General features: G+C 50.5%; 2 protein-coding genes across 7 annotated transcripts in view; one reads left to right on the top strand and one right to left on the bottom strand.

The window, feature by feature from the left end:
* Window positions 1–3,802, top strand: part of WIPI1 (WD repeat domain, phosphoinositide interacting 1) — a 31,620-nt gene extending 27,818 nt beyond the window's left edge. Inside the window, exons 12-13 of the mRNA XM_006199340.2 lie at window positions 355–455; window positions 3,260–3,802. Of these exons, the coding sequence (XP_006199402.1) occupies window positions 355–455; window positions 3,260–3,307 (149 nt within the window). The 3' untranslated portion in view covers window positions 3,308–3,802. The remainder of the gene's footprint in view (window positions 1–354; window positions 456–3,259) is intronic.
* Window positions 3,803–3,813: 11 nt separating this feature from the next.
* Window positions 3,814–20,157, bottom strand: part of ARSG (arylsulfatase G) — an 83,675-nt gene continuing 67,331 nt past the window's right edge. For all 6 annotated transcript variants that reach the window (XM_072939465.1, XM_072939464.1, XM_072939466.1 and 3 more), the window contains 3 exons: window positions 16,333–16,453; window positions 11,580–11,670; window positions 3,814–4,798 (listed from right to left, as the gene is read on the bottom strand). In XM_072939465.1, coding sequence (XP_072795566.1) covers window positions 4,524–4,798; window positions 11,580–11,670; window positions 16,333–16,453 — 487 coding nt within the window. In that variant the 3' untranslated portion in view covers window positions 3,814–4,523. The remainder of the gene's footprint in view (window positions 4,799–11,579; window positions 11,671–16,332; window positions 16,454–20,157) is intronic.

Here is a 20,157-nt window from a genome sequence, read left to right as displayed (position 1 = left end):
CTCCCAGGTGAAGCCTTTGAACTCGGGTGCCTAAACCTGGCAGGCGTAGCCCCAAAACGGTTGTGTCCCTGACAAGCAGTGTTAAACCTTTGCCTCTTGGAGGATTTTGCAACTAGGTGGAAAGTTTGAGGTGCCTGGGGTGGAAGGGTGGGCGAGACCGGCCGTCCGGCTGCTTGGGGACCGTAAACGGTGGGGATTTTGGCTCGTTGGAAGCATGGTCTCTCCAGCTGGAAAGCGAAGGCAGCCTCCACGGCTCCCCTGGATTCTTGCTTTGCTGAGGTCCGGCCCCGGATCAGGGTCTGTCCCCAGAGACAGACCCTGTGGCTCCTCTCACGTCTCATTCTTGTTTTCTAGGTTACTCCGAGGACGGCGGGGCGCTCCGAGGAGAGGTTATTCCTGAACACGAGTTTGCGACGGGACCAGTGTGTCTTGATGATGAGAATGAGTTCCCCCCTGTGAGCATTCGGGATCCCTAAGAGCGGCTCAGTCTGTATGCTTGGCCGGAAACCTTCCCCTCAGGCGCGAGGCGGAGTCACTTCCCGGTTAGCTAGTCTGTAAACGTCTAATCCTCTAACATCGGGAAAGCCGCGGGGCATGCTCTGTGCCGCGCGCTTCAGACCAGGCAGATTAGCCAAGCTGGCAGCGCTAGGACAGCCGAGCACTAGTGCAGGGCGGCTGGGCGGCCTCCCTGCACTCAGAGGCCTGGAATCCTTGACCATGCTTCTTTACCCGTCTTTGCTGCTCACAAGGTAGGAACTTGCCTGTGTGAGTGCTTACTTTTCTGAGGTTCCTAGGATGCTCCCGCAGGACGCTGTCGCCCTTGTGCCAAAGCTGGTGGTCTAACAGGGCTGGGTGCTCAGCCCCCTCCAGCTCCGACAGGACACACACTAGTTAACGGCCAGGCGGAGTGCAGGAGCGGCAGCGAGAGCTCCCCCAGCCCAGGCACCTCTCGCTGGGCTTCTGGCGCCCTGCTTCAGCCCTTCTGCCGCAGGGGCCTGGGGGCTGGCTGGACGCTGGGAAGACAAGCTTGTCCCCCTGGGTGGCTGCCAGCCCTGTTTAGCTTCTGATTCCTTAAGGTTCCATTCAGAGCAGCATATAGACCCCTCTTGTGAGCTGCAGTTAGAGAACAGCCCAGACAGTCAATGGGAAAGTGTTTAGAGGTGGAAGTGGTATTTTGGCCAAGACTTGGGAGAGTCAACTGAGTGTCCCTCCTGGAGGCAGAGAGAAGTAGCCACTGGGCACAGACCCTGGTGTGCAGCGTCTTCGCCTGATCATTATTTCCTGTCAGTTGGATTCCATTTACAAAAGGATGGAGTGTGGGTCTGGCTTCCTTCTTGCGTAGATCCTTGGGACAATCTAGCAAGCACAGTCAGCTTAAAAAAAAAGAAAAAAAAAAAAGAGCAAGCTGCCACGGGGCCCTTTGTGCAGGTCTGAAGGGCTGTGTTCGCGATCTCAGCTTGAGATTGTCATTTCTGGCTCTTAATGGGCAGGTTGCCAAATACAGTGCCAACCAGTGAAGTGTGTATTTTAAGGGTGGAAAGCAGTCGTTCGTAAAAACATTAATAATGTATTTTAAAACATCTGTTGGCTTGATGCCTTCTGATAAACCAGTTGTTTTGCCATTGGGTTCTCTTGCCCCAACTGGCTTTAGAGGGAGTTTTTCTGTTTCTCCGAAGTTGGTGGTTAATTACTTGAAGTTGCGTCTTCCGGGAACCAGAGCAGGTCCGGTGCAGCGGGGATGAATGTGACGGTCCTGCCCGTGGTGAGGTTCCATTTCAGCAATTTTGGTAAAAGTCCGTGGCTGCTTATAAAAGATCGTCAGATTCTTAGATTCTAAACTGTAATCAGAGTAGACCTCGCAGCTTCTCACGTTTACAGAATCAGGATACTTCGGATGTTGGCATTCAGGAAGCAACCCCTTGCCAAAGAAAACCTGTATCAAATAATAGGTACACCCTGCAGATCATTTGGAGTGGGGAAAAAAAATTAGGGATGCTTAGAAACTAGCACTAAAACGTGTCGAGAGGCCAGTGTGCCTACACGCCGCCCGGAAGCCGGGTACGAGCTGTCTGTCCTCTCTCCCTCTTAAGGACCAAATGAGTGAAAGTTGGCTTCAGTCGCATTGGGGATTTTTATTTATACACAAGGAAGGCTTCCTGTCAGTGAGAGTGCTGATCACTGAACGAGGTTCCCCAGAACGGTCATTGGGCCCCAGCAATTTCGGAGCAGGCCCTGTGTGCAGAGCTGGTGGCGGGTGTCTCAGAGGCCATCAGACCCCAGCCCTGCCCTCAAGCCTGCAGGTGGACGGTGAGGAGAGGGCCATGCTCCCGCAAGACAGCAACGTGGTAGCAGGGGGCTCCTCCCTCTCGCCACACGAGGGTCGGAGGCTGGAGTGTTGCTGGGATGTTCTTGCAACAGGGACCACCTCAGTCACGCCCTCGGTGGCAACAGTAGTCAACTGGAGATGCTAGACGCCTTCCCCCCTCTGCCTCTGTTCTGAATCATCAGGCCTATTACCAGTACCTGTCCGAGTCCGCATCTCTACCCATGTTCCTTAAAAATTTCCGGGATCACGTGTGGCTCTTGGGGCTCTCAGCTGGGTTAACGTCCCTTCTCACAGACTCCAGCGTAGTTTGGCCCGGGGAGTCTCACAAAGGGCTCCCAGTGGTCGTCTTCAAGCGTACTGACCCTTCCCTGGGCATGGTCACTCTTACCTCCTTGGGATTTACTTTGCTGCAACAACAAGGCGAGAAGAGAGACCTGATCCTCCCCAGTCCCTTGGAAAGATGCTGTATTCAGGAGGGGAGCCGCTTTCGTTTCAGTAACAAGCCAACCTCGACAAGTCTGCATATTTTCTGACACTAGTCTTCCTCTTGGGAGCAAGAGTAAGGGAATTGGGGCCAAGGGTATTTGCTGGCTTTCTCATGGTGATGAAGCAGTCTGTGTTTACACGTAAGATGAGCCTTGTAGAAATAACACATACACACACACACACATGCACGCACGCATTCAAACACACATATCCAAATACACACCCATCTGTTTTACAAGTAGCATTTTCTGACTATGCCACCCCCGTCTCCACCTAGGTAAGACTGGTGAACTTTCTGTGGCCACACAGGAGGGTCAGTCTGTGGATGTTCAGGAAGGCTCTGCGGGGCCCAGCCGACCCCGTGCGGGCCCAGATCTGTTGACAATGCAGCCTGCCTGACAGCCTCTTCCCGGAAAGAGTAAGGCCGTTCTGTTTTGATTTCGGTAGATAATCTTGTGCCGCGGAAGTCAGAAGGGCAAAACGAAGCACTCCTGATGGGAAGCGCACCTCAGAAATCAGGACCTCCCCTGTCAGGGGGTTTTGGAGGAAGCAAGGAAGGTGGAAGAAAGGAGTGCGAGTGTGTGAGCAGAATGGGGGGCAGGAACCCCAGGTGCCGCCTGCTTAAGCCACGGGACACAGTCCACGGCCCAGCCAGCTCTTCTCAGCCCTGGTTGCCCGTGGGTGCGGGAGACACGGTGCACACACGTCCTGCCACTGAAAGCACGTTACAGCCGTAGAGCCCATGCGAACTAACCATATTGGTCCATAACCCGAATTTTATATTTAAAAAGGGCATCCTTTTAAAATGTCTGCTGTGTAAACGTGTACTTACAGGAAAACCTCTTCGAATTGTACTTCTTGTGTATTACATGCCTAGAGAGAGAGAGAGACTATTTTAGCCAGGCAAAGTATTTTTGCAGTCATTGGAATAAATCATTTATTACCTTTGAGTCCCATTTAGGACACTAATAATAAAATCATGGCAATGCACTTTTGAGGCTTTAAAAATTTATTTCTTGGTGGCGTTAGGAAGCAGGAAGAACTCCTAAAATCTTTAAAATACAGCCAGTTGACCTGTAAAAGGGGGCGGGGGGGCGGGTAGGGACTTGGAGTAATGTGGGCACTTCTGCTCTGAGACCTAGAAACGGATCTAAGTTTGTCAGGTCTGTGTCCACGCTGCTCATGGCATTCCGGGGGGAGCTTCCTAGATGGGGAGGGTCTCAGCACCCCCCCAGGCCCACTTTCACAAGCCCCCAGGTGATCTGTATGCACACAGAGACGGAGAGGCACCGCCCTAGACACCAGCTGGGATGAACCTGTTAACATGACCAGCGAAACTGGGTGCGTTGAAAAACTGGCAGTGTATCGAGCGCCTGCTCTGTGTCGTCTAATACGCCCAGCATTTTTCATATATTGCCCGTTTAATCCTCAAAATCAGCTTGCAAGTTAGGTTAAATAATCACCCACGTTCAAAAGCTGGGACCAGAACCCGGTCTGGCTCCCTCCACAGCCCCGGTGCTTTCTCTTCCAGCTCGGCGCGGAGTTTGCCCTCTTGAGCCGGCACGCGGGAGGGGCAGCAGGGGGCCGCAGAGCGGTGGCTTCAGAGCAAAATTCCAAGACTGACTCTGAAAGCACACAGAGCTGCTGTGAGGAGGGTCTGACTGCAGCTGGGATGTGAACGTGCCCCGTTTCTGGTCCCCCAACGTTCGTGTCACACGGTCTGGCAGCGGCAGGCAGCTCGCCGGGGGTTACAGCAGGGAGTTACCGAGGGATCCTGAGCGTAATCCGCTCTGGAGGTGTTGTCATCGGCAATGTCTCGAAGGACACCCGCCAGAGCCTCTCTGACCTTGGGCAGTGCCCTCCGGTACTCGGTGCTCCCCCTTTCTAGAGGCAGGGCTTCTGCTACATCGTCTTCCAGGTTAAAGATAAGGGGGGGCTCATGGTGCAGCTCGGGCCCGACGCTCCCATCGCAGGCTTTGGCTCCACCTAGAGAGAGGGTGACAACGGACACCCCGTCAAACCCAGCGTTCGCCTTACATAATAAAGAGAACTGTGATGGATTCTAAATGAATCCAAACGTCCCAGGACTCGAATACTCAAAATCATCGCTCTCCCGGTCCAAGCAATCGTCTCGAGAACCTGCGTACTCATTCCGGGAATGCTCAGTTGTCCAAAGTGATTTAGAACTTCTCCTTGGACTTGGCTTCAGAGTCAGTAGGACACTGACTCAAAATACCTTTCACTTCTACCCTTTGGGAGTAAATCTGATTTTTTTTTAATGAATTTCTTGAATACAGAGGTTACTCACCACAGCAAATCAGGCAGGGAGGCGAGATGAGTACCTTCACCTTGGGCTGCAATTCAGATTCTTGTATGAATTAGAATCTGGCTGTTAAGGTGGTCCCCAAAGAGAGGTGATGAAATGTCTGGAGTGATGGCAGCATCCTTGGGTGTTAATGACTCAGATGACCCCCCCACCCCTGTTTGCATGCAAAAAGGTCTTTAGGTTCCTGACAGAAATGAATATAATATAACTGCATAATCAAAAGGAACTGAGGCAAAGGCTAGCCCTTGGAAATACAGGCAATCCTAAACACCCTCTTTTTGTCTCTGAGCTTCTTAGCAACCAAACATGAGTAAGGTAGACATTTACCAACTGCTCTGGGGGGAAGAGGGGCCTTTTTCTGGCTCTGAGGTGCGGGAGAACTTTTTTCCCACTGACTCCTCCTAGGGGGGACCCTGTCTGATGGCACGCACCACAGCATCCTTAGGAAAAACACAGCTGTGTGATCAGGGCAGTCCAGCTGATGACCTTGTATCACACCTTCCCTTCAAGCTGATAGCACAGAGCCCACGTGCAAGTCAGCGAAAGCAAAGCTCCACGCAGGGGCCAGCGTCCTGCCACCCGAGGACACAGCCTCCCTTCTGGGCCAGTCTGGACAGAAGAAACCTTGAAATGCTGAAGGCGAAGACTGGGTAGATCACATGCCCTTTAGGCGGCCCCTGTTCTTGCTTTTCCTCCTGCGACTGAGATTCCATTTGCTCAGCAGAAACTAAGACCTATTGCCTCTGCCTAGTGTTTGGAGTTGAAGCTGGCTCTCTGCCAATAAACAGAGGCGGCCCGAACTCTGGCAATCAATCAAGGTAAGGTTAAAGGCTTCCACTTAAGGGAAGAGTGAAGTAGCTCATATAGAACTAATCCTCCTGCAGATGACAATGTTAAGTTCCAAGCAACAGATTTAAAAAAAAAAAAACAGCCGGTTGAAGGCACCCAAAAATCATCCATGCAGGCAGAAAGGAATTCAGTTCCTGAAAGGAGGAAGCCACATTGGGTTGGGTCTTTAATTTTTTTTTTTTCTCCTGGAGACAGACCCCCTCCCAGTCAGTGCAGCAAGGAGCCCCGGGAGGAGGCTGTGGTCCCTTTGGTGTGAGGGGTCGGGGACAGAGTTCAGGGCTGCCACAACAGATGAAAATTGGTGGCCAAATCCTGGGAGAGAGCTGGAGAGGGGAAGCCTTAAAATCTGCCAGTAAGCGCCCTTCAGAACGTCAGCTGACCCCTAACTGCACGCACTTCATGTTTTCCCACTGAAGTCCCCAAAGGCTCGTGCTAGGAGCAAAGCCCACGTCCCAGAATGAAGGCACTTACCTAAGATTAAGGACAAACTCTGAAAGAGCCAGTTCTAACAAAGGACAAAACCAAGCCGTATACCAACCAAAGCTCCCCAAGTTTAAGTAGTAATTCACTGCTGTGAGGAAAAAAAAACCAAAAGCAACACTCCTCGGATCACGAGTCAGAATCTCTCAATGCATCACACACAATGTCCAGTTTTGAAAAACTACTAAATAGGAAGCGTCTAGTTTCTGGTCCAGCCTGGGAGGGGCCTGGAAGTCATCCCTCCGACCTAACAAGCAAAAAGCAGAACAGACTGAAACACCGACGACTCCTCTTAGATCCATCAGAGGAGTGAGGTCACAGGGCAACCCTCTGGCCCCACAAACTGGAGAGACAGGCAGGTGAGTCCAGAGTCACAACGCACCAGAGCAGACACCCACCAGCTGGACTCTGGGACCCAGCGCCCTGGTAGAAAAACCCAAACTGTGCCTGACAAACTGCTGGGGGCTCAGCGTGGACGAGTCCAAGCCTTCAAAACCCCATGGGGGTGGGGGGGGTCATCTTTTAGATGAAAATTCTAAAAAAAAAAAAACCAGAAAAATGAAATGCCAGTGATCAAAAACACTGTAACAGAAATAAGAATAAGGATTCCACTGATGGACTCGTTAGTAGGGTACGTGGCTGAGGGTCTCTGAGTTTGAGGACATGTCAAAAGAAGCTTCCAAAACTGAAAAGCAAAGAGGAACAAAGTCTGGAAAAAGAAAAAAAAAAAAACCAGAATATCCAAAAACTGTGGGAAAACTACTAAAAGCGTAGTGGGACAACTGCGTAATGGGAATACCATTAGGAAGGAGGAAAGTGAGAGAAAGTAACAGAAGAAATACATGAAACAATAATGTCTGAGATTTTCTGCAAATTTGTGTCAGACGCCAAACCACAGATCGAGGAACCTCAGGGAACGCCGAGCAGGATAAATGCCTTTAAAAGACACTGTCAAGAGAATGAGAAAACAAGCCACAGACTGGAAGAAGATATTTGCAGAAGATACATCTGATGAAGGACTGTTACCCAAAATACTTAAAGAATTCTTAAATCTCAACAGTAAGAATAAGACCCAAAACCTGGACACCTCACCAAAGAATATACACAGTTAGCAAATAAGCAAACGAAAGGATGCGCAACACCATATGTCATATTAGTAGTCGCAAATTAAAAAATGAGACATCACTACACACCTTTTAGAATGGTCAAAGTTAAAAAAAAAAAAAAAACTCCGACAATAACAAATGCTGGTGAGGACGTGGAGCAACAGGAATGTCATTCACTGCTAATAGGAACGCAAAATGGTACAGCCACTTTGGAAGACGGTTTGGTGGCTTCTTCCTAAACACACTACCGTATGATCTAGCAATCAAAGTTCTTGGCATTTATTCAAATGAGTTTATGTCCATACAAAGACCCTTGCATGGATGTTTATAGCATAATTGTCAAAACAACTTATTCATAATTGTGAACACGCAGAAGCAACCCAGGTGTCCTTCAGGGAATGAATAAAGTGGTACCTCCAGGCAATAGAATATTATTCAGCACTGAAAACAGATAAGCTCAAGCCATGGAAAGACACGGAGAAACTGTAAATGTTGTATTAGTCAGCACAGGCTGCTATAACAAAATGCCATAAACTGAGGAGCTTAAATGATAGAAATTTATTTTCTCACAGTTCTGGAGGCTAGAAGTCAAAGAACAAGGTTCTTGAAAATTTGGTTCCTAGTGAGGGCTCTCTTCGTGGCTTGCAGACAGCTGTCTTCTCACTACACCATCACAGGGCCTTTCCTCAGTGCACGTGCACAGAGGGAGGTAAAAAGAGAGAAGCCTGTCTCATATCCCTTCCTATATGGACACTAATCCTACTGGATCAAGGCCCCACCCCTAGGACTTCATTTGACCTTAATTACTTCCTTAGACACCCATCTCCAAATACTGCCACACTGGGGGTTAAGGCTTTAACATATGAATTTGGGAAGGACACAAACATTTAGTATATAACATTCTTCCCCTGGCCACCCCCCTGCAAATTCATATCCTTCTCATGTGCAAAATATATTCACTCCATCCTAATAGCCACCCCCCCCACAAAATCTTAACTCATCCCAGCATCAACACTGAAGTCTGAAGTCCGAAGTCTCGTCTAAACATCACCTAAAACAGATGTAGGTGTGACTAATACTCAGGTATGATTAACTTCTTCCAGCTCTGAACCTGTAAAACCAGGCAAGTTATAAGCTCCCAAAATACAATAGTGGGGCAGGCATAGGATAGACACTCCTATTACACAAGGGAGAAATAGGAAAGAGAAAGAGAGAGTGATTACAGAGGATTCATCGAAAACTACATTGTTTCATGATTGCCACGGTACAGACGAAGTAAGAGGTGGCTGAGAGCCTCGGGCACCCTAGATGTGGGGAAATACGGGGTTGGTGTTTGGAGTCAGACCTTGGATTGGAATTTGTTCTCTGTCCCATAAATCTATTAATCAAGTGGTCTTGGGTGAACCCTAATGTAAACAATAGATTTTGGGTGGCAATGATGATGTCAATCTAAGTTCATTGATTGTAACAGGTGTACCTTTCTGCTTAAAGGGAAAATTGCGGCTATAAACGCTTATGTTTTTGAACATAAGAAAAGTTTAAAATTGACTGTCTAAATGTCCTCTTTAGGAAACGAATAAGGAGAGTAAATGAAAGTAAGTAAAGAAGGAAAGAATAAAAATAAAAGCAGAAGTCATGACATAGAAAAAAAATAAGAAATGAACAGAACTCAAAGTTGCTTCATTAAAAAGATTAATTGAAAAGATAATGAGGGAACATTCTGAACAACTTTAGGTCAATAAATCTGACAACTCAGATGAAATGGATGAATTATTTTAGAAATACAACTTACCAGAGCTGATACAAGAAGAAATAAAAGATCTGAATAGCCCTATACCTAGTAAAGAAATTAAATTTGTAACCAAGAACTTTTCCATCAAGAAAGCCCCACGCCCCAATAGTTTCACTGGTGAATTCAACGAAACGTGAAAGAAATAATGCCAATCTCACACAACCCCTTCCCAAAAATAGAGAAGGGAACACTTTCCAACTTACTTCACAAGGTTAGAAAAAATCCTGATAGCCAAATGCTGGAACAGACATGACAAGAAAGGAAAATATAGACAAAAATCTCAGCAAATCAAATCCATCAATATATATTAAAAAAAAAAAAAAGAATACATCACAACTCAGTAGGACTTATCCAGGAAGATAAAGTTGACCTGACATTTGAAAACCAGTCGGTGTAATTCACAGCATTACGAGGGTGTGAGTATGTATGCATTTATTTAAAAAACTCATCAAATTGTGCAGTTTAGATCTGTCTCTTTCATGGTGTGTAAAGTTTCCCTTAATTGCTTTTTTTTTTAAAAAAGGAAAAACCACAAGAGAACTGAATTCTGGGCTACACACAAACAGAGACCATGCCTTTTAAGGCTCGTCCTAGTTCACAACCAAAATAAATCACATCCTCATCACAGAAGGATACATGCATCTTTTTCTAATCTAATGTAGTAGATGTCAATTCATCTTGCTTATCCAAGAGAGCACTTTTAAGGAACTGGGATGCAGATTTTCAGGGACCAGGGTTGGGGGAGGGAGGAATCAGGACACATCCGGGCGTCATCCCGTTTCATCCCACTCACAAGTTTCACCCCATCTGTTGAGATTTCCGTTCACCCGCGCTAACTCTCCTGGGAGTCTGGTGACTCCTCGGAAGAACAGGCCTCCCGTGGGTATCATAATTCCTATCTGATTGTGATCACTTTAAACAGTCCTATTACTTCATAGCAACATTTATGATCTGACCATTGTGGTGCCAAGGGTTTTCTGGCAGGGTTATGACTTCTGAAATTAACTCAGCCTGGAGAAACCATACCTCTTCGATAGCGTAATGTAAGGGCTGTAATCTAGACACTTTCCATCTGAAAACATAACAGAAATCTGGACTGGTCTGCATTTTACGTTTCAGAGAATCAAAGATTCTTGTGGCATTTTTAATATCCCTCAAGTTATGAACTCAAAGGACTTGTTTTGTTTTCATGCCACATTCTCTTTGGGGTCACTTATTCACGCTCAGGGAAAATCACTTTTGTTCTTTATTGTATAATTCTTTGGAAAGCTCTCACATGAAATAACTGCATCAAATTGGAATCCACATCAGGTCCCAGATTTTGGTGGGGTTTTCTTTTGGGGGGCCGTAGGGAGCTGGTTGCTTTTTCGTTTGTCTTTTGAAAATTGTTAGGGTTCCTACTAGGTGCAAGATTGTGTGCCAAGCACATCAAGACAACAAAGACTAAATAGTGTACAGAGCTCTGAGCTTAGAGAGCTTAAAACTATTAGAAGAAATGAAACGTGTACTTAAATAACTTGCCTCGGTGGCAGAATGTGACAGAGAACGAGAGTTCTCCGTACCCTACCAGCTGGGAAGATGAGAAGGGGAGCCTGTGATCCAGGTGGCCTTAAAAGATGAGAGAGATTCCAAGATGGAGGCCAAGGAAGAGGTCCATTGCTCTGGGAGCTAAGATTTTAAACGTGGAGGGACCTAGGATGGGGGGAGTCTGAATTCAGCTGCAAGCAAGAAGCCACTGGAAGATTTTTGAGAACCATCCTGACCCAGTATCACATTCATAAGACACATGTTTAAGATGGCCCCAGGGTGAGCCAAGGAGACTTACATTTGCTGAATAGACCTCTAACATTTACTTTCTGAAACAGTCTATTGTCAAGTAAATTACACTTTAAAATATCTCTGAGCTTCCACTTAATGTTCTGCCAAACTAACATCAAAAGCGGAACAATGGAATGAAACGTTTTCCGTGTGACAAGGGACTGCATAAATGTGCTGGACCAGCTCTGAGCTTGCTGGAAATCTAGATGAACAGCAGAAAGACCTTGTCTGCATATTTGTGGGTGCAGAGGGTCCGTGTTGGGCCCTCGGGAGCTCAGTCCTTCTGCCAGGCCCACATGAGAGGTGCTGAGAGCCCCTGGAAGGAGGGCAGCCCCCACTCATTCCTGGAGGCCTGAGTGAGGGTCCAGGTGGAGCAGGCGCCCATCACTAACTCACCGGTGATGTAGAAGGCCTTGTAGCGCTCCAGGCGGACAGTCTGAAGGGCTCCATCCTCTCCGGCGGCCCCGCTGTTGGGGTGAAACAGCACCTGAGAAAGGACGGCAGTGCTTACAGATAAGAAAACCATGCTAGACGCTCCCCGGAAAGGATGACTTTCTTTGTCGCGGTCCCTGCTCCCCATCACCCTCCTCAAACCCACCCCCTGACGGTGACCCCAAACACTGACAAGCACAGGCCTGCAGTCCACACCAGCCACACCTGCGGGGAATAGCTCTTCGCCAGTAAATTAATCAGAGTGGGTGACAGCACTGGCTGGACTCCTAAGCCAGGTAACAGCTGTGTAAGCGGCAGAGTCCAGTCACAAAATGAGAATGAGAGAAACCTTGTCCAAAAATTAAGATTTTCAAGAAGACCACAGCACATGTGCTTTACAGCAAGCACGGGGTCCTCCTAAGTGGGGTGGGGGCCCTCTGTGACCGCACAGGTCACCCGCCCAGGAAGCCGACCCTGCCTGCACCCCACCTGGGACCTGGGAACCTGCGTGTTTTAATGTTCCCAGGGGGTCTGACACAGACAGGGGGTGATCCTCAGATGTCTTTGGAAAAAAGTCTTCTTCAGCATCCAGTTGACTTTCTAACTCTCCCTTGAGCAAGGCTGGCACAAGAAGGCATCCTTCAGAGGACACCTCAGTGCCATTTCTCCAGAACTGGGCACCGCTTTTCCTCCAGACACAGATCCCCTTTGACTCCATCCTACCGAGCAAATCCCTCCTCACCAGGTCCCAGATGAAAGAAGCACCCCATGGAATGGAAACACCTAGTTCAGGGTTCCCAAGGGCAAGGTCTGGTAGAAAATAAATGACCAGCATCCTTGGTAGGTCAGTGGATTTGGGCTGGAAGCGTGAGACCGCCCTGGTATGAATCATGACCGATATATATCGCTGGAAAGGCGCTTACGTGATTCAAAGTTTCCATGGAGCTAAAAAAAAAATGAGAAACATCTGTTGGAGCAGTAAACAGCTGTGCCCCCAAGTTTCCTGGCTCTGAAAGGATGCCAAGGAGGGTGGGGCTCCTCCCACACCTGCTGCTTCCGCTCTCGTGACAACCCCTGCAAGTTCCCCAGCCAGCCCGATGACAGCAGGCTCCTTCCAAACAGGAAAAGAAGCCGTAACTCAAAACCCTCACTTCTTCCAACCCTGCAGGAAGCCAAGCCTCTCACCGCAGGAGGCTGTTTTGTTTCCTTGTGGAGAGGGCAGGAAGTGGGAGACTTGGAAAAATCTATTGTCAACTGATCTATGATGTACTCAGACATCCAGAAGATGGGAGTCAAGGTCCGCTGGTTCAGATCATCGACGCGACTTGCGCTTCAGCAACAGAAATTCCATCCGACTGGGCTGCCGTGTTCAGGATGTGTATTTGGCGTTACCAGGCACTACTCCCAAAATCCAAGAGGAAGTAAAATGGCTCACTCTCCGAAACGTGGATGGATTTTGGAGAACCTGTATATGCCTTTTTTTTTCTCTCCTCCTTTGAGCAGACTGGTGATGGTGTTCTTGTTTATATCAACATAGGAAGGAGGTTGGCACAGCTACACATGAATCACAGCTGAAGAGATTTCCTCTCCAGAGGACACCCGGTCCGAATTTCAAAGATAACTTAATCTTCTGCAAACATGTTGCATCTTCCTGGTTGCCTTTCTTACCTGTTTGCTTCGTTTCATTTTGTTCTGTCTGTTCAAGCAGGGGGCATCTCCTTACAATTATGCCCAGGAGGCTGGTGCTTAAACAGCCTTCCCAGAAGGAGGGATCTCCCACCCCATCAGGTTGGGGGGGGCGGGGGTCACAGCTCTAGATCTCCAGAATCAGCCTTTTGCCAGCCACTCCAGGCAGCGTCTTTCACCACTAGGGGCCTCCCTAAGAGAAGTGATCGGCGTTGCAGAGACTAAGACTCAGCTTCTCTTTCCTCAATGTATGGTCTCCAGGGAGGTATCAAGCATTTTATGACTCAAGCAGCCCCAGACTGGTTTGGGCTGGACAGATGCAGGGCCATTAAGGAAGCCTGAGAATTCCTTGGCTAAGAATTCTGGGGCTCGGTCACAGCCACCTGGGGCAGAGATCAGGCTTGACCAGCGGTGGCACTGCAACGGGGAGCCAGTGGGACAGTTGGTGCCAGGCTGTGCACCCTCCCCTGCCCGGTTGCCGTCTCCCTCCTTGTGGTTGGCCTCACTGCCTAGACGCAGACCTGGCAAGATTGGAAGCAGAAGGCTCAGCAGAGGCAAGAAGAGGCACGTGGCATCAGCGGCTGTTGGTTATGAACATCACACACATCATGGCCCAAGCTGTCCATGGGTAGTGAGAAGACCATCCAGTAGGAAAACCAACAGCTCACTATTTGCTTGTCAACCTCAACAGAGGGCCAGGCGAGGTGGCCAGAGGGTATGTGGCCCCAAGGTTGCTTCAGCTTTTCAGCTTTCGGTTACTCATTTGCAAAACAGGGAAGAACCCAATTGCTGATTTGCATTTGCAAAGGTTTTTTTTTTTAACTTTTTTTTAACTGAGTTATAGTCATTTTACAATGTTGCTTCAAATTCCAGTGTAGAGCACAATTTTTCAGTTATACATGAACATACTTATATTCATTGTCACATTTTTTTCTCCTGCTGTGAGCTACCACAAGATCTTGTATCTATTTCCCTGGGCTCTACAGTATAATCTTGCTTATCTATTCTGCATATTGCAAAGGGTTTTGAGATGACTATCTAGGGGTTACTCTGAGGCTTCTTGAAACTGGAGTGGTTTTCTAAACCAACACATGTTACAATCTAGTAAGCCCAGGACATATCTAAGCGTGAACACAATTAAGTTGTGTTTATTTTAAAATGCACGTGTGTACATGTATGTATGTGTGTGTACACACAGGTATATGCGTGCAGATCAATATAATCACTCACAGTTTTACCTCCCGGCCCCTCTTCAGCAAACTCAAGACAATTTACTCTAGTGTCTTTAATGCCTGACCAGAAAAGACCAAGGCCAAATTCAGGGCCAGCGGCTACCTCTGTTGACCTCTCCAGCATCTTCAATAATATCGCATCTTCAATAACAACCCAGTGCTCGGGGAGGCTGAGCTCGGCCCACAGGTGCCGGCACCATGTCCTTTAGCTCTTGAAGATGCCATCGGCAGCTTCCGGCAAGCAGTAAGTCATGACTGTTTCCTTCTGGGCTGTGGGGTGTGGTCACAGAGCAAATCAGCCTGACTCCAGCTGCATTACCACAAATCGAACATCCCCATGAAAACCCCAAACGGTGTTGTAGCTAGTGTCTGGTGCTCCCACCCAGTTCCTGGGCCCAACCCCGTTGGGGCTTAGACCAATAACTGTCCAGCCCCGAGGGCAGGGCGCCCATGAGTCTGCAGAAAGCTGCGACTTGAGAAAGAGAGCGAGCCGTCTCCCATCTGAAAACGGAAGTTTCGCGCGAGGGAGCTGGCTTCCACCGGTGGCCTGACAACGTCAAGACGACTGCAGTCCTTGAAGCACTTCCTGGTGACCCCAATTATTCTGTTAGTAGCCGTGGTAATAAACACTCAGGAGCACCTCTCTGCTGACGTCTTCCATAACCCCCCAGGGTCACATACTGCAAACTCCCAGCCCAGAGGCGGAAACCACCTTCCTGCTTAGCTGTTGTCCTGGAGCTGGGCTTGGCCTGGAAGAGTCTGCCCCTCTAGGGGGTCAGATACGCCAGGAGAAGCAGTCCTTCTCTGGGGGCCACTCCAGGCATCATCTGAGGACCCCTAGAGTCTTCCTGAGAGCCCGCTCAGGACCAGTGCCAGCTGCGGGGAAGGGCAGATTCAGGAACTGCCCCAGTACTTTTGAGTCACTTCCATGTGACCCACGGCAAAGCCAGAAATAGACGCTTTGATGTGCGGGTCCCTAACTGAGAAGCCGGGCTCACCGGGCCTTCCAGAGGGGGTTCCGGGTTCCGCCGGCCTCCTTCCCTCCTCCCACTTCCTCTTCCTTTTGGCAAAAGTAAAACACACAGAGAGACAGGGAAGGGCCATCAGGCCTGACATTTCCTGGCTGTCGCTGCCACCGAGTGCTTCACAGCACCCCAAAGAGGGGACACGGGGGTGCCGGGGAGCAGAAGCCTAGTGCTCATGGCGGGGCTGGGGAGCCGTGCGGGCCGAGCCCTCCAGGAGCCAGGAGAGGTCAGGGTATAAAGACCTTGCCAGCCCTGCCACCCATGAGGTCTTCCCTTCATTCATTTATTCATCCAGTTCGCGTTTATTGCCTGCTGGCCGGGTGCCCGGCACCGTGGTGAGAGCCCTGCCCTCAGGAAGCCTCTGTTCGCGTAGGGGAGCCCCACCAGACACAACTTACAGACACAGGTCCTACATCTCAGCCAGCAGAATGTGCCAATGCCTACGTCATGTCAGAAAATTAAATGATGGTGAGGGGGAAAAAAATCATTCATTACAGGGAATAAGCATCAACGTGCGCCCACCCCAGGCCAAACTGCTCCACAGACATCTGGATTGACAAACTGGATGGATGAGGGAAGAAGAGGAGGGGAGTGGAAAGAGAGGTTCACCTCAAAGGAGTCACCCAGGGCGGTTGTCAAACTGCATCTTCATTCGCCACTTGCCAGCATCTTCTGAGGAGGGTTCTGTCTGCACAAAGGCAGCCAGGCCCCCAGGAGAGGCAGTTGCCCAGCGCCCTGAAAAGCCCAGGTGAGACACGTACCTCCGCCACTTACCCTGTGCCCACTCTGCACCCTGCCAAAGAGCACCTCAGAGGCATCCAAACCATCAAAGTGTCGGCCCCGCGGCAGTTGGGCCCCGGCCAGGGCCACCACGGTAGGGAAGATGTCCAGCACACTGCGGGAAGACCAAGACAGCGTTGGCCCCAGCTGATCCCAGGCTCTCTTCCCGGTAGCACTGTGTTGAGACCTGCCCGGACGAGCCCAGACTAGCACTGACAGACTCCTGCACAGCCCACCCCCTCTGCCCGCCTGTCCTTCCTTCGGGTCCCAACTGGATTTCTGCTCCTACGGGAGGTGGGATGGGATGGTGCGGTGGTTCAGCACCTGGGCACTGCAGCCAGGTGCTGCCTGGGCTCACATCCCAGCTCTGCCATCTAGCTGGGCCCTCAAGTGCCTCAGTTTTCTGTTCTCTAAAATGGACGTGTTAATAGTGCTGACCGCACAGGGTGGTGGTGTGGATGAAACCCATGGGTATGGCATCTTGAAGGCCTGGCACTCAGCACTCACTGGATGCTTGTATTATAATTACTCACAGGGGCACCCCTGTAGGCCTATTTAAGCACTAATGGGTTCTACCTGTCACCAACTAGGGCACTGCCACTCGCCAGGAGGGAACAGTGTGTGACAGGTGTCTGCAAGAGGACATTCACCTCCTTCCTTCCTTCCCTGGTCTTTGTGTAGAATGACATCGTGTGTGAAACATCCCATCCTCGTTCATTTAGCTCTTTCATTTCCATTACAAAATAGTAAATGTTTATAGTTGGGGGGAAAAAATGACATCCAGAAATAATAAGGAGCAGCACACAGCGTGCATCACCCAAAGGCAGCCCCTGCGAACATTCCGCTGGGTTTTGTTAATTCGGTTTTCCTTTTTAAGTCGTGCAGTAAAACCGGGCTCTACCACAGGGCCCATGTCCCCCCAGCCTGCTGTGCTCATGTCGGGGAAAAAACTCTTCAGCAAGAACAGATGGGCCGCCCTTTCAACAGAGCTGTTTACCTGAGAGCCAGACCAACTGAGAGTCAGCGGGACTTGATGGACCAGGAGGGCAGGACCAACGTGAGGCTGAACTTCCCCAGGAAGGAGGGTTGGGACCCCTGAGGCTGTGCCCAGCAGCCGGCTTCAGACTCCCCGCAGGGGAGGCCTCCAGGGCCACACCTCCTGCTTTCCTCCCGCCTGGGGTCCGGGGAGGGGCACCTCGCCCTCCAAGGGGGGCTGCGGAAGGGACCTGCCACGGGGCTCCCACCACCCTCTGCCGGCCTCCTCCTCCTCCTGTCCAGGGCTCTGCCTACAACCCCAGGCAGGACCTCTCCTTTGACTCCGGTACAGACTGCTTCTGGTTTGCCTTCAGCTTTCACAGTCCACGTGGCTGGTGGCTTAGCACTTGAGATATGCACCCCAGGAGCTGGCGTCCCACACCCAGGCAAAGCCAGGAAGTGCACGGTAAGCACTTGCAGGGTACAGAACAGTCCAGAGACCTGTCCGGAGTCCAAGGTTCCTGCCACCAGTCGAGCAGCACAGGACCGCAGTGCAGCCTGAACAGACCGACGGGGCTGGCGCTGTCGGTTTGCACTTTCTCTAAACTGTGCCCCTAGGAGAGATCGGCCTCGCCGATGGGTCAGTCAGAGCCCGGAAAAGGATCTGTGTTAGATTTCGGAATGCCTGGTACACTTTCTTTCTCCATCTCATCATCGCCCCCCACCTCCACCGTCATGAAGCTTTAGCATCCTAATTACCGAGCACAGAACCCTGATGTCTCAGAATTTGGCAGGAACCTCAGAAGTACCTAGTCCACCCAGAGCACAGAGAAAAGCTTCTGGTCCACATCTCCAGCGACGTGCTAACCCAGCAGTGACTGGCCAGCAGAGGCCATCAAAAAGTCCTTCCTTATGTAATGGGGGAAACCACGCCCCCGAGGGTAGCCCTGGAGGAGGGAGGTCCTCCTGGGGGACACAGTCCTGAGGCTGGCCCCAGGCCTCAGCTTGAACTTGGAGAAAGAGCATTGGTCCCACAAGGGCCACCAAAGGGACCGCAGCTGTTCCAAACCTCAAACCCCACCCTCAGGTCCCTCTCAGAGACCCGACAGCACCGTTTTCAGGGAGCACGGGGGGCCCGGAGCATTAGGAAGACCCAGCTCCAAAGTGTGCACATCCGTTACAGAGCAGAGCGTGGCTAGAAGTGAGGGTGGGGACAAGGCCCCCTCCCCGACGCCCCCACCACTGCCCACCGCCAGATACAGGGCAGGGGTGGGGGGACCTTGAAAGGAGACATGTGGCTTGGCCTTGCCCAGGGAGGGTGACACCTAAAGCACCGGGCAACGACGTGGATGTTGCCACTCTGCAGCTCCCACTTCCGGGACTCGCTTCTGCGCCTCAGGACAGCATGGAACCAGCCGAATGCCCCTCCCGCATAGCTGCCTGCCTTTTGGACATGAGGAGAGCCATGCGGTGCCCCCAGGGGACCATCGCTCTCCTGGCTAAGCAGCACCTTTAGCCGTTTCAAACGAGTTTATTTCAAGTCCTTCTCACCGTTCTAGTCACGGTTACTTGCCTCTGTTCTGAACACAGATGGGGGCCTCCCAGCCCCAATGCAGAGCCGACCCTGCACCTTTCTGAACGTGACTCCAAGAAATCAAGCAAGAGCTGTGGTTCCCACCCAGCATGACTTTGTCCTCCCAGGGGACACTGGTGCTGCCCAGGGACATTTTGGTGGTCACAGCTGGGGCAGGAGGAGCTGCTGGCCTCTGTGGGCGGGGTCAGGTATGTCACCAAACATCCTACCAGGCCCAGGACAGCCCCCCCACCACAAAGAACCATCCGGCCTCCAATGTCAACAGCGCCACGGTTGAAATACTCCCCACTCTGGAGTTTCAGGGTCAAACCTCCAGGCCTCCTTCACGTGTGCTGCCAAGCCCTGCCCTCCGGAAGGGACATCCACTCCTGCTCATCAGAACCCTTCTGTCTGATGTGCCGTTACTGCCCCTCCAGTCTTGAGAGCCTTGCGTGACCCGTAGTTGGGCACAACAATCAATCTCCATTGAATAAAGGAATTCCCCCCATTCTGCAATTGTGCCCCTGGGCTTTGGGGTCAGGGCACCTGTAAGACCCTTCCTTGAGCTGATCACATCACAGGGGTGCACACCTGAGTATTAACACCAGCTGTATCTAAAGGTAACCAATAAGATGAGTGTGGACCCCTCCTTCCCCAACCCCCAAATGTGATTATATCAACTTGTCCACTGTCTGGTGGCCATAACGCCTCAGGGCCACTGGGATGTGGGCTTGGAGGGTTCTGGCCTTAGCTTGGGGTGGCTGAAGGGGGTTTTCACTGATCTGGAAGGAGATCTATATCCTCTGAGGAACTAGAGTAAGTGACAGGATAGGTGATTATGAACCACAACAGTGGGAGTGCCTGGCTGGGCATCCAAGAACAGGACGTGTGAGCTTCAGTTTCTTGAATATGGATCATACCATCCTGCTCCTCAGAGCCGACCCCGGGGAGTCCTGCCAATCAGCATGCCCCACCCAAGTCTGCTTCTCATGGATTCACGTGGGAAAAGAGCAAGAGGATGAATTCTATGAAGACAAACTGTCCTGCTACAATCAAGACTAATTTATCACCAAAAATACCTGCCAAGGGGCTGATCGGTATTGTCCTGGTAAAATTCCAGGAGCCCCCTAAGCAAATGTTACCTTGCACCAAAACAACTTCCTTTGGCTACTCACCAAACAATCCCCTAAGTCACCTGTCACCCCTGAGGCCTGAAATTATCAACAAGATGATGCAGTTTTATCTCTGGTGCCGTAGCTGACTGTAGGTAC

This window comes from Vicugna pacos, chromosome 16, assembly GCF_048564905.1.
Source record: "Vicugna pacos chromosome 16, VicPac4, whole genome shotgun sequence".
NCBI classification, from domain to species: Eukaryota; Metazoa; Chordata; class Mammalia; order Artiodactyla; family Camelidae; genus Vicugna; species Vicugna pacos.
Note: the sequence above shows the minus strand (reverse complement) of the source record. Positions and strands in the feature narration are given on the sequence as shown.